The 14,577-nt window shown below is 53.5% G+C and overlaps 5 protein-coding genes across 5 annotated transcripts; 1 reads left to right on the top strand and 4 right to left on the bottom strand.

Moving 5' to 3' along the window:
- Nucleotides 1–702: 702 nt before the first annotated feature.
- On the bottom strand, nt 703–1,760 carry G6M90_00g009100 (uncharacterized protein; the record flags this gene model as incomplete). The annotated part of the gene is made up of 2 exons (XM_014694114.1): nt 703–1,597; nt 1,684–1,760. 2 exons carry the CDS (start codon nt 1,758–1,760, stop codon nt 703–705), a joined length of 972 nt encoding a protein of 323 aa, XP_014549600.1.
- Nucleotides 1,761–2,797: 1,037 nt separating this feature from the next.
- Nucleotides 2,798–4,209, top strand: mlcH_0 (ML-236A carboxylate methylbutanoyltransferase mlcH; the record flags this gene model as incomplete). Its single annotated transcript, XM_066129661.1, has 3 exons — nt 2,798–2,897; nt 2,988–3,949; nt 4,060–4,209. The coding sequence occupies 3 exons, from the start codon at nt 2,798–2,800 to the stop codon at nt 4,207–4,209; spliced, it is 1,212 nt and encodes a 403-aa protein (XP_065985677.1).
- Nucleotides 4,210–4,424: 215 nt separating this feature from the next.
- Nucleotides 4,425–5,828, bottom strand: set10 (Ribosomal lysine N-methyltransferase set10; the record flags this gene model as incomplete). Its single annotated transcript, XM_014694116.1, has 1 exon — nt 4,425–5,828. The coding sequence occupies one exon, from the start codon at nt 5,826–5,828 to the stop codon at nt 4,425–4,427; it is 1,404 nt and encodes a 467-aa protein (XP_014549602.1).
- A 780-nt stretch (nt 5,829–6,608) lies between these two features.
- Nucleotides 6,609–8,921, bottom strand: Hspa12a (Heat shock protein 12A; the record flags this gene model as incomplete). Its single annotated transcript, XM_014694117.1, has 5 exons — nt 6,609–6,947; nt 7,014–7,542; nt 7,613–7,864; nt 7,918–8,517; nt 8,731–8,921. The coding sequence occupies 5 exons, from the start codon at nt 8,919–8,921 to the stop codon at nt 6,609–6,611; spliced, it is 1,911 nt and encodes a 636-aa protein (XP_014549603.1).
- A 2,223-nt stretch (nt 8,922–11,144) lies between these two features.
- pit1 (Sporulation protein kinase pit1) lies at nt 11,145–13,532 on the bottom strand (the record flags this gene model as incomplete). The annotated part of the gene is made up of 2 exons (XM_014694118.1): nt 11,145–13,304; nt 13,368–13,532. The coding sequence occupies 2 exons, from the start codon at nt 13,530–13,532 to the stop codon at nt 11,145–11,147; spliced, it is 2,325 nt and encodes a 774-aa protein (XP_014549604.1).
- Nucleotides 13,533–14,577: the final 1,045 nt, after the last annotated feature.

Genomic DNA, 14,577 nt, shown 5'->3' with positions numbered 1-14,577 from the left:
GGATGGGATGGCCAGCAGCCAGCAGCGGTACCAGCATTGTTGGATGCAAGTGTCCAAGTCCAAGTGGACCAGACATCTGGAGGATGACTGTCATGCTGGCTTACTTTTGGGTTCGTTGAGTCAACTTGTGTGTACGTACTCCAGTGCTTGACAAAGCCATGGAAACGACTCTACTTTACTCAAGTAAGTAAGTACTTAAGTACTTACATAATGTACCGTACGTACGCCAGTCCTTGTGACTTACACGTCTGGTAGATTCAATGTTGGAAGGAGTGCCGTCCCCAATGATTGGTCGTCACATCAGTCGACTAAGGGTTGATAACATGCGACTAGTTGGACGCCTTGGGACGCCTTGAGGCGCCTTGCTACGCATTGAGCACACAATTCGGTGTAACTGCCCTGAATACGTACCTATTTACTCCGTACACTTTCGGAAATCTGGACACTTATGCTTAGTTGTGCGCCGCTGCATGTGGCCAAACTCTGTCTCCTTGTTCCTAACCCTCACCATCTACAGTCGGCAACAGAGCGTGTTTGCCCATCGAGGAGCATACACTAATGGCATGTAGTATATTGAGGTATCTAGAGAGCCATAGCCGTGTGCCTGATCTGGTCAAATACTCTTGGCCTCCCATGGTATGCTATGGCGAGACCACCCAACCCCCTTCGTCCCACATGTGAAGAAGTAACTCGCTCGGCTACTCAATATTGATCAGGCACAGTTGGTACGGGAAGTCTTCTCCTCAGACGATTGCATATTTCAACATAGTGCCTTTCTCCCTCGGGCGTAATCTCCCCATGCCTCACCAAGAAGTCAATCATGATGGGACAGACGTTGGGCTTAAACTCGCCATTGAACATCCTGTGTCGCAGCTCTGCGCAGTCCATGAGCACAAACTCTTCTACCTCGCCGTCTTGAGGAGTCGGTACGATATCCTCTTCTAGTTCCATGTCGTAGACGTAGAGAACCTCTGAGTGGTGCAGCTCCGTGCGTGGGTTGCGATTCGCCAGGGTGAGCACGCCAACGCTACGGACCAGTCTCGCAACGAGGTCCGCTGGCAGGGACGCTTCTTCCGTGGCCTCGGCGAGGATGCAGTCCAGCGGCGAGTTGTCAGCCTTGACGCCGCCTGCCACTGTGCTATCCAGCATGCCGGGATATGTGAATAGCTTGGGGCTCCTTTTGGCAACCCATATCTTGAGACCGTCGGGGGCCCGGACGTAGCATGTCAAGTGGGCTCCGCGGGTAGCTATTCCGAACAAGGACGCGGCAAAGCGCTCTATTTGGACGAATTCCCTGGCGCCCATGAGGAGGAAGTGTTCGCTGTGCATGCCGTTGAGCATGGGGAACATGTTGCCGTCTATGGCGGCGTCTATGGCGGCCTGGAAGGCGGCATTGGCGTGGGCAGACAAGGAGAGCGAGGTCTCTGGTGAGGGAGGAGACAGAGTGACCTGGCGAGTGTCATGGTTGATTGTGAATGACGCCGGCCACGGCATGGAGTTTACCGTGTTGGGATGAATGTAGCCATGCGTCCTGGGATCGGGAGCTAGTTGCAGGCGGTAGTAAGGCGTGCAGTTGGTTTCGAAGTCAATTGGCACGCTGTAGTATGATTAGACGGTGCTTGGCGGCGGCCTTCGTTGTACGAATCCATGCAAATCTGTCGCGGAAATGACGCCAGCACTCACTTGTCAACGAGGGCGATGAGATGCAGCAGTGAGGGTTGTTGTTGAGGAGACCCGACCTGGGCAGCCGCAACGGCCATGGCGAGGAATTAATTGGCGAGAACAAGAACTGCAGGGTTATCACTTGGGTACATGTAGCGGCAAGTCTTGATGCTCAGGGGCGCTCGAAGCCGCTGCTATGTTTGACGAGGACAGTACCAAATACTCGACGGAGCAAGGTGAGTGAGGCGGAATGAGGTGAGAGACAAGGTGAGAGGAAGCGGCTATTGTGGAGTTGCTTGATGCCCCTCAACCAACCAAACTGAACCTCACCTCAAAGATGACCCTGCAGAACAATAGAAGCCCACAAGAAGCCACGGAGTATCTACAGGCCTGGTTTTATTCGAGTACATACTAGTACTACTATAGTGCAGAGTAGTTGCGTGTTATTCAGTCGTGTGTACAACGTGGGAAACGACATGGGCGAAATGGCGAGCCAACAGACGCCCGGGCTGCCAGGTCCGATACATCGATACATGCATGCAGCCCCCCCCCTTTGCCGCCAGATGCGAGAATGCGGCTCAGGCCGTGTCTTACAATATCTAAGTTACCCCAACGCACCAGGGGGCCATGACGGTGCAATTGGCAGCTTGCCGGCAACCAAGGGGCGCCATTTCCTCTCCCGCCATCCGTGGAAGGATGGGATTGGAGGGTCGGGAGGGACAGCCATCGAGGATCAAGCAACGGGATGCACGGCGCAACTTCTGGGCTCCTGGGCTCCTGGGCTCCTGGCTCCTTGTCGACCGGCCTGTTCCGCCCCGCACCTCCTCTTTCCCACTCTGGAGCTTGTTCACGGCCACCACTTGCCGAGGCAAATTGACCAAGCATCTGGGCGAGAAGTATCTTGGCGGATTGGACATGGCCATGGAGCAGTGCTCCCGTCTCCGCCCCCTTCGTTCTCCCATCTCGAATGCTTCTAAAGGCTTGTAGGTATTGCACAACTTAGAAGTGCCCTTCTTCATGTCAGTTGCGCTGGAGCACATGCGTCGTCGGCAACGTATCCAAGTTGTCCTCTGTTCCCATCACGCCCCATCCCAATTTTTGGACGGACATCCTAGACCCTAATATAATCGCCGGCATGAACCGACTTGATGACATCCTGAGGCGGTATACTGTCCAGGGAGAGGACACAAAGGACAGGCTTCTCGGTGCAGCATTTGTAGTGACGGACAAAGAAGGCAAGTTTCCAACCGCCCTCTCAACACCAACAAAACTCCCCTCACTATCATGCCCATTCCACAGATCGAAACACTAACAACCACTTGCAGGGACCATCTACACCGGCTCGTCCGGCCGCCTCGATCTTGACCCTAAATCGCCCCTCTTCACAGAAAGGTCCTTCACATGGGTAGCCTCCCTCACCAAGCTCGCCACCACCATCTCCATCCTTCAGCTCGTCGAACGGGGCCAGCTCGACCTCGACGCCGATCTACGCCATCTCATCCCGGAGCTCCGAGACGCCAGCATTCTCCATGAATTTGACGAGAATGACAACCCCGTCATCGAGGCCAACGCCAAGCCCATCACCATGAGGCAGCTGCTCACCCACACATCCGGCTTCAGCTACGAGTTCTCCGACCCGGTTCTCCTCCAGTGGTCGCGCACCCAGCCCAACCGCAACGTCTCACGCCTCCAGTGGTCCAAGCTGGAAGTCACCACGCCGCTGCGATTTGCCCCCGGCCAGAGCTGGGGATACGGCGTCGGACTGGACTGGGCCGGCCAGGTCCTCGAGGCCCTCACCGGCAAATCCCTCGGCCAGTACATGCAGGAGAACATCCTCGACCCCGTAGGCCTCAACGACACGGGCTTCTGGCCCGAAAGAATCCCACACACGGCGCCCAGGACCGCGCAAAACGTTCAGCGCACAAAGGACGGGAAGCTCGCTGCCGCGCTCTGGCCCACCCCCGAGAAGCACGAGATTGAGTCCGGCGGCGGCGGGTGGTTCACGACGGCCAGCGACTACGCCTTGTTTCTCCGGGCATTTCTGGCGGGGAGGCTGGTCTCGGAGGAGACGATGAGGGAGATGGTCAAGCCGCAGCTAAACGAGGCGCAGGCCGAGTTTCTGAGGACGATTGCTTTCCACCCAATGGTTCACAATACATTTGCGCCCGAGTTCAAGCCCGGCACGAATATTGACCATGGGCTAGGAGGCATGCTGAATGTTGAGGATGTACCGGGGAAGAGGAAGGCGGGGAGTATCGCGTGGAGTGGGATTCTCAATAGTCGATGGGTGAGTTATCCCCCCCCCCTTTTCCCCCTTTCTAGACCCGTTTATCAAAATCATTGCGTGTATGGGTGTATATCCCGGAAAGCTGACCGTTCCTTTTTCGTTCTTTGCAGTGGGTTGACCCGAAGACGGGCATCGCAGGCGTTCTTATTGTCAATGTTCGACCCAACGGCGACCCTATCGTGGCCAAGTTATATGATGAGCTGGAGCTTGCTCTATATGGCCAGCTTTTGGGACAGGGTGCTGTCCAGAGTCGTATCTAAGGTCTATGGTATGGAGACTTGGCCAGAGTACATATACAACCATTGTATATATCTAGAGTATACGACATTATGTTCATTTCATTCTCCATCCTATCCTCCAGAAGCGGGTCCAATTGTCCCGTTTCAAACCCCCTCCCTTTTTTCTTCGACCTTGTTTAATTTGATGCAAATTGTCTAGTCTTACACCATGTCCCGCGATCCCAGAAAGGCTTCATTTAAAATTCATCGTCAAGTATATCATCTCCACTCATGGACTCCAACACGCCCTCCAGCACCTTTCTACACCTCTCTCTGTAATCAAGGGCCAGCCTCTGATTGCGGTTCAAGTCGGCCTCTTGGCCGCCCACGGCCTCCACATCCGTCTCGTTTAGCCTCTCCAGCTCCTGTAGCACTTTGTGCTGGATAATAGCAACCGTCTGTTGCAGATACATCCTCGCCTCGCCCTCCACCTTGCCGGAAAAGAAGCGGTCTCTCTGGTACGTGTCCTTGGGTTTCCCCTCGGGCACGGGGATCAGCACCGCCCGCTGCTCGGGCGTGGTGAGCGTGCAAAAGATGTCCCACACCATCTCGGGCTGGACGTGCCTGAACGACCCGAGCACCGCGGTGGCCGGGTCCAAGGTGAGCGACTGCTTGGCGCGGGCCAGCACGGAGCTCGGGTGCGACAGCGGCCGCAGCGAGATGAGATACTCCTCCGACGCCCGGGGCGCGGCGGCCGTCCGCTTGCGAACGTGCGTGTAGTCGTTGTGCAGCTCCTTGGTGGCGGGGAGCATGAAGCCGTAGCCCAGCAGCAGCTCGGCGTTGGTCTTCATGCTGTAGTTGTTGAAGACCTGCTGCCCCGGCATGTGCGTCCTGCCCACCCGCAGCTCGCACGTCTGGCGCTCGTCGTCCAGGTCCCAGCGGATCTCGGTCGTCATGTCGTGGTTCCCGATGTCAAACAGCGGCAGCAGCACGGAGAAGTCGTCCATGGTCACGCCCCGCGGCAGCGAGCGCCGCTGCTCGTCCGACAGCACCAGGCTCGGCCTGAAGCTGCGGCTCGAGAAGATGCAGTACGCCCACTGGTACAGCTCCGTCGTCAGGGCCCTGCCGAAGGCGCCGCTGGCGTCCCCGTGCAGGCGCAGCAGCTCCTGCGCCTCCTGCAGATCCCTCCTGACGTCGTTCCTGATCTTGTCGATGCCGACTTCGACGTTTGTCCCCTCGAGCAGCTCGGCCTCGTCGGCGTCCCAGAAGGGCGCCAGCGCCCACTGCGACTTGTTTCCCTGTCCGGGCTGCGGAAGGGCCCGGATGTAGGGCCACCAGAACGACTTGTCGCGCTTGAGGTACTCCTTGATCAGAAATAGGCGCCCGACGACATGGGGCGCCGCCCTGGCGAGAAACTCCCCGCGGAAGGCATCCGGGCTGGCGGTGCCCTGCTCCGACACGGCGTTGAAGTAGGAGAGGGTGAGGGAGGTGGGCAGTTGCACGATGGGTTCGTATGGTTGCACGGGCGACTTGGCGGATGGCTTGACGCGGAACGAGAGGCCGGTCTGGGGGTCTTGATAGACCTCGATTGATGGATGCAGCGTGGCCCCGTGTGAGCTGGCCCATTCGACCAGGGTCGATATGGTGTCCTGGACGGGCATCGTGCAAGGCGATGCGCGCGAAGCCGCGTGACGATGCGGGTGCCGAAATTTTGGAGATATTGGCGCTGCTGCGCACGGCGATGGCGCGATGCGTTCAACAAGTGTAACCAACCCCCCGTCTAGGACTGCGAAGATGCTCCGTTTTATAAAAAACCTGTCGAGGTGAGATACGGGCTTCCGCGGGTCGAACTGGTTGGACTGTTTGGACTGGCTGGATCGGCCTGTTGGTCATCCATCCATTCAAGTACATACATACGTGTACGGAGCATATCGAGGGCATGGGCATCCACAGTGGGACTTTGTCATTTATAGAATCTGCACCAGCGTTCAGTGCTGTTGTGTGTATGTGGGGCCCAAATCAGATTGATGCCTCGACTGACGCAATCATGTAGTCATGAAGTAGCCAGCTATTGAAGAGAAGCTTGCTTTCCCAATGAGGGTGTATGGAATATTTCAATGGCCGGGAGTAGCCGAGTTGAAAATGCGTTGCTAATTGTACGAGACGGTCCAGTGCAATCTTGGGTCCACCAACAGACAGAGGGCAGAGTATATTGAATCATGGCACCAAAGAACGAGCTTAGGAATTCCACCTCGTCGCCCCAACACAAAATATACATACACGTACATATACATATTTACGTTTTGCGTTTGTTTAGGTGCTCATGGCAGGGCAAAACATATCAGAAATGGCCCGCATGTCCATGCTATTAATCCAAGGTTCCTATCCACCAGGAAATAATGTTCAACGCTGCTTCATCACGCATGCACATTCCTCTCAATCTAGTCCTGATGAAACTCTGCCTCTACCCGCCCATACCTCACCCCGTCAACTTTCAGTTCAAACCCCAAGCCCGCACTGTCCACAATCATTTCCAGAGTGAAGTCAAGATTGTCAAACTCAACCCCCCTTGTTGTGGTCAGACGAGTAAACAGACTTCTTGGAACCGCATTCAAGTCCGTCGTCAGAGTACACACGTTAATCAGGTCCCGCGTATACGCTGCTGGTGGCTCATCGGCATCGCAGGCTATCAAGTCGTCCGTAACAATTAAGGACTGTCCCGGGCGGAAATTCCGCGTGTAGTGAAATGCTATTGGGGACAGGGGCGACAGAGCTTCGCCCTGCTTTATGATTAGTGTTTTTCTTCTCCTACTATTACATGTCTAGTGTCAGGAGAGGAAGCTCACCTTGGCAATGTGCCATTGCATCCGGTCTGAAACCATCCAACGTTCCCACAGAGGTGACCAGTATCGTTCGCTGACAGAGTGCTTCTCCTCATCGTATACCGTCGCGTAAGAGGTGCCGTAGTGCATTCTTGACTTTCGCGAAATTACCATGTTTCCCTCCAGGCCTCTTAAAACCGCGCCGCGAACAACGGCAGTCCAAGCATACACAGGCTGCATGACCTCTATCGAGCCATTTCCTTCCGTCGCATTAGCATTCGCATGAGTCGGCCGTTCGCTGTATGGGGGAGGTGCTGCGCTTGTGAAATGCGCTTTTAGTCGTCGATATAAGTAGTCACTCTGGCCGAAGCCACCAACAAGGACAATGCCGGAGACAATACCGCCCTTTGCTCGGAGTCCTTCTACTTGGCCTTGTACCAGGTCACATACTTCCTTCACCACTGGCTCAAAGATATCCTTGACTTGCTCAGCACTCATAACCATAAAGCCATCGTCGAGACCGGCTTCTTCATCGTCTGTTAAGCCAGGAAAGCTACGTTTTGTCAGCACGATGGACCAACATACATCCCCAACGCTCGCCGAACAGGCTCTTGATAACTTACGGAACGTTAATTTCTTGGTACTCGTCTTCGTTGAAGTTGCGCTTCACAAACTCTTCAAAGTACTTCAATCCCATCTGCCAACTCCTTCCCTTTTTGGCCTTCATCTCATCGAAGCGCGCTTGTCCAAGTCGGTTTCTGACGTGCTCTTCGAACCTATAGTTGAGAAATGCGCTACCGCACAATCCACCTGTACCTACAGCAGACTCTTCCACTCGTAGGGGCTTCAGCGACATGATTTTGTATGCAATCAAGCTGAGGATGTTAGCGGCTCGAAGCAAAATTCACAACTGTTGGAAAGCACTCACTCAACGGTGCCACCTCCTGCATCACAAACGATAAAGTTGTCCCCAACATTCAGATGGTTCGGCTGTATGGCTTTCAGCGTATACACAGCAGCCGCTTCCGGTTCGCTAATCATCTGAATGTCAGAGCGGCTACCCATTCCAGCACGCTCAGCAGCCAACAGCGTCGTATTCTTGGCGGCATCACTCCAGACTGCTGGGCAGGTAAGAACAAACTCAACCTTTGTTGACACCATGAATGACTCGCCATATCGCCGAGTAAGTGTGTCCATGGTGTGCTTGTAGATTTGGGTCAAGTAGTCGCTCACAGCATCAACAACATTCTTGTTGAAGCGTTTTAATTGTGCTGCGGTGTCTAGGGGGCTGACATAAAAAGGAAGCTTTTGGGACCGGTCAAGGAACAGTTTGATACAGCGTAGACGAGATTCCTCTGGGCGAAATTGGAATCCCCATTTTATTGTTGGGTCTGCTTCGGGAGGAGCATTGGCAGGAAAGTCGTAGGCAACCTCTGTGGGCACCTTGTCGGACGTGATGCCGTTGCCACCAGGCCATGTTTTGATGATTTCGATGTCGTCAGGGGTAGAAGTGTAAACAGCCGCAACTCTGTTTTTTGTCAGTCCCGGAATTATGAATTTTTTGACGGTAGCTGATGGCGCGCAGCCTCTAATAGCAAAAACAAAGCCACAGGGTTCACGTCACACCACATAGCACCAGTTTCCGCCATCATATCATCAACCGAAACAACGACCTCGCCTGAACTGTCAAATTTCTCATTTCCTTCCCCCAAGGTGATGAACACTCACAAGCAGTACTTACCCAGAAAATGTCGTACCAAAATCCACCCCCACAATCAAGCGATCGCTAACAGGCACCGGCTCGCGCTGCTCTCTCACCGGCCCATTGATCGCCTCAGTAGAGCTTGGTGGTGTATAACTTGTGAAGTAATTCCTGCTATCCTGGTTCCTGCGACTGGTAGTTGTGTTTCGCAGTGGTAGGTTGAGGTTCATGGCGGAGGCGTTTGAGGGGTTGGTCGAGGTATTTGAATGCATCGGGGAAATGAGGAGTACGGCAGTCTCCGCTGCTCCAAGCAGATTGTCTCTTTCTTTCTGGCCTGTCTTCAGATTTTGACTTTTGTCCGTTTGCGTGCTGCACGTAGATGATAATGGCAACCGGTCCCTAACTGTATCCTCATACCACCTGTTCAAGTATCATCATGATGGGGTGGCGCAAACCGCAACTAGTACTTCGTCTCGCGCAAAGCCGCAACGGTGAGGAACGGCGTGCTTTCAACCCTGTCGTCCAAGGACCTTCTCAAAAACATACACGTACAACAAGTCGAAAATTTCCTTGCCTTCCAGATGATGTATTTCGTCGAAGTCACCACGAGTGATGAAGGCGTCGTTCCAAGGTTCCAACTTCTGAGTCTGAAGTCTGGAGTTTGGTGTCCAGCTTGGTGGGGTGAAGACGACAGACTCGGCCCAGTGCTCACTTTGGCAAGTGGGCTGCTGCCTCTTGCTTCTTGTTCTGCTTTGCAACCCTGTGTAACCTGGTACGGGTGTGCAGCCTCGCCCCGAAAACTGTCTTGCCAGCAATAAAAGACAAAATATCATTCGCATCAAATGATGAAATCGAAGCGAGACTAAATCGTCCTCCTCCTCGGAAAAAAAGCACAATGGCTTCGTTGCGCCACGTCAAAGTACAACGGCCAGTACCCCACTACCAGTACGTATGTACTCGAGTAGGGAAGGACGGGGTGAAGCTGCCTTGCGAAACAGGCAGCAAGGCACAGTTCGAGCTTAACAAGAAGGCAGAAGAGCCGACGACGGCATAGAAAGAGCGATTGAGTTTCAGGAAGGAAGGAGAGAAAAGAGAGGAAAGGGAGCCCAAATATCTCAAGTCCCGCAAGGGGCTCAACTGGCTGTATTCTGCTGCCTGTTAGGCGGCGCTTTTCTTTCCATCGTTTTTACTGGTGGCCGATGACTGACCCTCCCTCCAACGGCTCCAATTCACATTGATCCAAGCGCTCGGGTGGGGGGGAACATGAACCCAAACCGCAGCCAATAGCACGTGATGGTTTCATTATGTATGACATGAACTTTCTAACCAAGTCTCTCATTCATAGAGGAAAGAGTATAGGCAAAAGATCAATTCGGTCTGGTTGTCAATGTCCAGGCCACCAGGCCATCAGGCAGCAGGCCTAAAAACTATTAGATATCTAAGTACTTAAGTACTTAAAGTACATACTCTACTTATGCAGGTGCCTGCTGAGAGAGCTGTGTCAGTATCCATACTGCGCGGTGCACAGCAACACTCTTCATAACGAGCCTATGCACTCCAAGTCATCACAAGTTTCCATTTAAAAGCCAAGAGAATGGCTTAGATCCCAAATTTATGCCCTTCAATTAAATATATTATCCTTCACCTCAATCGCCAATACTGCTTTTTGGTGGGGAGTACTCTACAAGTTTGCTTCCGCGTGCACAATTGATGTACATAAATCAAGCCCAAGAGCCAAGAGGGACAAGCTTGGTCCTCCATCTTGTGTTGAGCATCTTCAAGCCAACTATTAGGCTTGACCGTGTGTCTTCGTTATTAGTCAGACGAACCGGCACAGCTCATCCTACCACACAGGTTTCAATACTCCGTTCCAGACGCTAATGATGAAAAATAAAAATGATAAGAGCTGTGACAAAGGGAAAGATAATGCTAATCCGATACGTTTTGGTTCACGCTTGTTATAAAGGGCTGTGATTGAGGTCCAGCCCGTGCGTAGTCTTCAGTCTATATGGGTATTTGTTGTTCAGTCGCTGAAAGATTCCGGAAAGAAGGCAAAATCAAAAGATCCAAAAATGGCGACAGTTGTCGTGTCAGCTGCGGCCATCCTGCGCGCGCATCAAATAGTAGTGTAGACAGTGAAGCTCCAGGGAACTCCGAGGAATCAAAATGTGAAGTAAAGATCGTATAGTCGAGTCGAGATGCAAAATCAAGATCGATCCGTCAGTGTATGACAGAAGACAGATATGTAAAAATGAAATGAGAGTTCAAAAAAAAAAAAAATAAGAGGGCCGAGCTGTCCCACCTGTCACGTCCCCTGCCCCAAAACGCCGCGAAAATGCAATTGATCAACCTCGAAACGTGATCTTTCTTTGGGTTGTAAATGTTCCCAATATCGTTCTGGCCATGATGATGCCTTCGGTACCATGTGCAGTAGGCATTGAGCAATACCCTGGCTAAAATCTGTTGCCAGCAGCCCAGATACTCGCTGATGCAGACGCTCCCCATTCGCTTCCTTCATAAGGTGGGGTGGGCCACTTGTACTGGTTGTAGGATTTCTTGCCGAGATCCAAGGGCTTAGGAGTCAAAGCTTCCTGGCCGTCCCCATACAGGACCTGACTGCCACTCGCAGATGGCGAAGGGCTTGGGTAAGGATGGGGGGTTGCTAAGCCAAGATTGCTAGCGGATTGCCTTAGAGGCTTCGCAGATCCATCCATGTGTCGCATGGCCCGTCGAGCAGACGTCAGGGCCTCATCGAGGAGCTCATCTTCTTCATCGGGAACCTCGTACTGCTGTACACCATGAGCTGCCTGCGCCCGTCGCGTGCGACTCGAAATTGGCCCAGCACGGGCAGCCCCAATCAGGTTATCCACAGACCTGGGCTGTTGATGAGGGAGAGAGTGGTGTCTCTTAAGTTTGCCGTTGGATGTGGGTTGATGGCTTGCAGGCAATGCGGATCGCGAATCCAGGTTGCCCTGGACATCCCGGAGAGCCTTGTCCAAAGAATCGTACACTTCGGCCTTGGGAATAGGCCCGCCCTGTTGATCAACCACCATTGAAGACCTGTTACTTGCCCAAGGGCCGCAGCCAATCTGCGCTTCCATGTCTTCGTATGAGGGAGATACAGGCGTCTGGTGGCGTCCTGAGAAGCGCCTGGCTCGCTTTCGAAGATGTGAGAAGAAGCTTTCCTTATGACCGCTAGGGGGCGAGGCGAGACCCGTCTCGCCATTAAGAGCACGCTCAGCCTGCTGGCGGTGCATCTCAGTGTAGCCATTGGTGCTGGAAGCGACAGAGAGCTGTCTGCCAAGCTTTTTTGTTTTGATTTCAGCTTGGCCGTTGTTGGCTCGAGCAGTGACGGCATCAGAAAGTGGTGAAATCGGCCTAATGGTAGGTAGAATTGGCATGGGAGCCACGTTAGAAAGGCCGTTTGTCCAGGTACTGCGCTTTGCCGCTGGAGGAGCTCGCGCCTTGGCGGCGGGAGCCTCAACAGGCGGTGCAGCCGACACAGGAGAAGGCCTAGGGATGGGAGCATCCTTGCTGGGGGCTTGAACAACGGCTGGCTCTGTAACATCGCTACGGCCAATCAGGGATTTTCGGAACCAAGAGGGTAAGGACGCGATCTGAGTCGTGCTGGTAGATTCTTTGACGGTGCGGCCAAGATCAGATTGCTTGCGGCCCAGTATCTTCGAAGCAGATGACTTGGGTCGCGTAGGATCAACGGCATCATTGAAGTATTCGTGCATAAGAGCTTGGGAGGAAGTGGGTCGGTTCTTGGGATCCCACATTAAGCACCAGGTGACGAAGGCGCTGAGGGAGGCGGGCCATTGAGGAGCCCGCAGAATGGTGTCCATGGCATGTGGTGCCATCTTGGGGAACGAGAAGCCAAGTTTGCTCGCAAGACGGGTTCCCTCTCGCCAGTCTCCTCCACCAACGCGTACTCCAGCCTTGTTATACCAATTCCCGGGACTGCCCATAATCTCGCAAACTCGCCAAACTTGATCGACCTCATTTCCACCGGGGAAAAGCGGCTTCAAGGTGGCAACTTCAACAGCCATGGCACCAACAGCCCAAATGTCGACAGGGGCCGAATACTCTCCCGCGCGTAGCAGAACCTCAGGTGCGCGGTACCATCTTGTAGAGACGTATGTCGTATACGGAAGCTTCGAGTGAGTTTCTCGGGCCAGGCCAAAGTCGGCAAGCTTGACGGTATAGTTGGGGGGTGTTGACGGGGGGGTTACCAGGGCTGAATATCTCCGGAATGAGTTGGACGCTTCCTGGTGAGATGAAGTCGAAACAAGGATGTTCTCTGGTTTGATATCTCGGTGGAAAAAATTGTGGGAGTGAATATGTTCCAGACCACGCATGATCTGGAACAACACGCTCTTGACACTGGCATTGTCAAGACATTTGTGGTCCCTGGCTTTCATCAGCTGATAAAGGTTGCCTTCCATGTATTCCATGCAAATATGCAGCTTTTTGCTGTAAGGGTCCAGGAAAATGTCCAGTGCTGGGACGAGGTGCGGGTGATTTGGAATGGTCCTTAAAAATACCACCTCCCGTAATTCCAGACACGGCGTCAGTGAATCAAACGTCTTTTTCATAGATTTGATTGCAACCTAGAGAAGAGCCAAAGATTAGAGCCGGCTTCAGAAACGTCGACGACGTATTGCTCCACTCACCACTGAACCGCGACGGGCTACATTGGCGCCAGCGGTTCTGACGCGGGCCAGAACGACACTGCCGAAGCTTCCATCTCCGATTTCCTTGAGGACTTCAAAACGATCCTCCAAAGCCACCTGGCTCTGGGCCGAGCTTCGATGGGTTAAATCGGCGGCGACAGTCATTTCCGTGGTTCAAGCAGGGCGGTTCCGCGACAGATTGGGTGATGCTGTGATGGCGATGGCTCTGCCCAGGCAATCCTTCAATGCCGGATCGACCAGCTGGGCACGAGATGCATCAACCAAACCCACGGGCGGACTGCTGAGGTCGGGGAAACGATTGAAGCTCTTCGACGGAGCTTTGGACGAATTATCGTTGCATGCAGATTGGGAGACAGAGAGAGCAGGTCGGAGGGTGTCTGCGCAGTTAGAATGGACGGTGGTCGTAGCGGCAGCGAACAATGTGATGGTTCTTGAGTCGAATCCAGAAAAGTTTGCTGCAGCCAGAGGGGAAGATACAAGATGCGCATGCAGGTATACAAAGTCTTGTTGGACAGCAAGCGAGAAAAGGAGTGACTGAAGTGAGCGTGCTTTGATGAGAGTGGATAACGTTGATATTGAGCAGAAAAGGAGACGTCTTTCCGCCGACCAGGGGGTACTCCCGAGGTTTTCCAAGGCTTAACTTAACTTCTGCTTGGGCACTCGAGTAGATGAGCATCCAACTAGAATGCTGCTAGTATTGGTATTGGCAATGCTTTTGCAGCTCAAGCCTGCTGATCGTGGGAAGGGATCCTAGGCCTAGGGCACTAGTGCTTTTCGGTGATACTGACAGGCGAATGCTGCCAGGGACCTCTTCTTTCTTCTTTTCTTCTGGCTACTCTCCGCGCACACACCAACTGCTGGGAAAGGCAAGCTGCGGTTTAAGCCACAAAAGGAGCAATGCGAAAAAAAAAAAAACCAATTGGAAAAAATGAGTGAATGATGGATACGCAAGCAGGCCACGCAAAACACTGCGATTGATTGGAAAGGGGAGAGAGGTGAAAAGACTGAAGGAGGACCGGACATGGGCCCAGTCCCAGTTGAGAACGATGGCAATGAGCCAAACGGCGGCCAGGAGGCCAGGAGACTCGGCTACTACTAGTGCTATCTGGTGGTGGCAATTTAGCCCAGCGGGTGCTGGCTGGCTGGCGTTGGAGCTGGCGTCCAGTGCACGAGTGTCCAGGTGAACTGT

The sequence above is a fragment of the Metarhizium brunneum genome, chromosome 1, assembly GCF_013426205.1.
Source record: "Metarhizium brunneum chromosome 1, complete sequence".
Classification (NCBI taxonomy): Eukaryota; Fungi; Ascomycota; class Sordariomycetes; order Hypocreales; family Clavicipitaceae; genus Metarhizium; species Metarhizium brunneum.
This window is presented reverse-complemented; position numbering and strand designations above follow the sequence as displayed.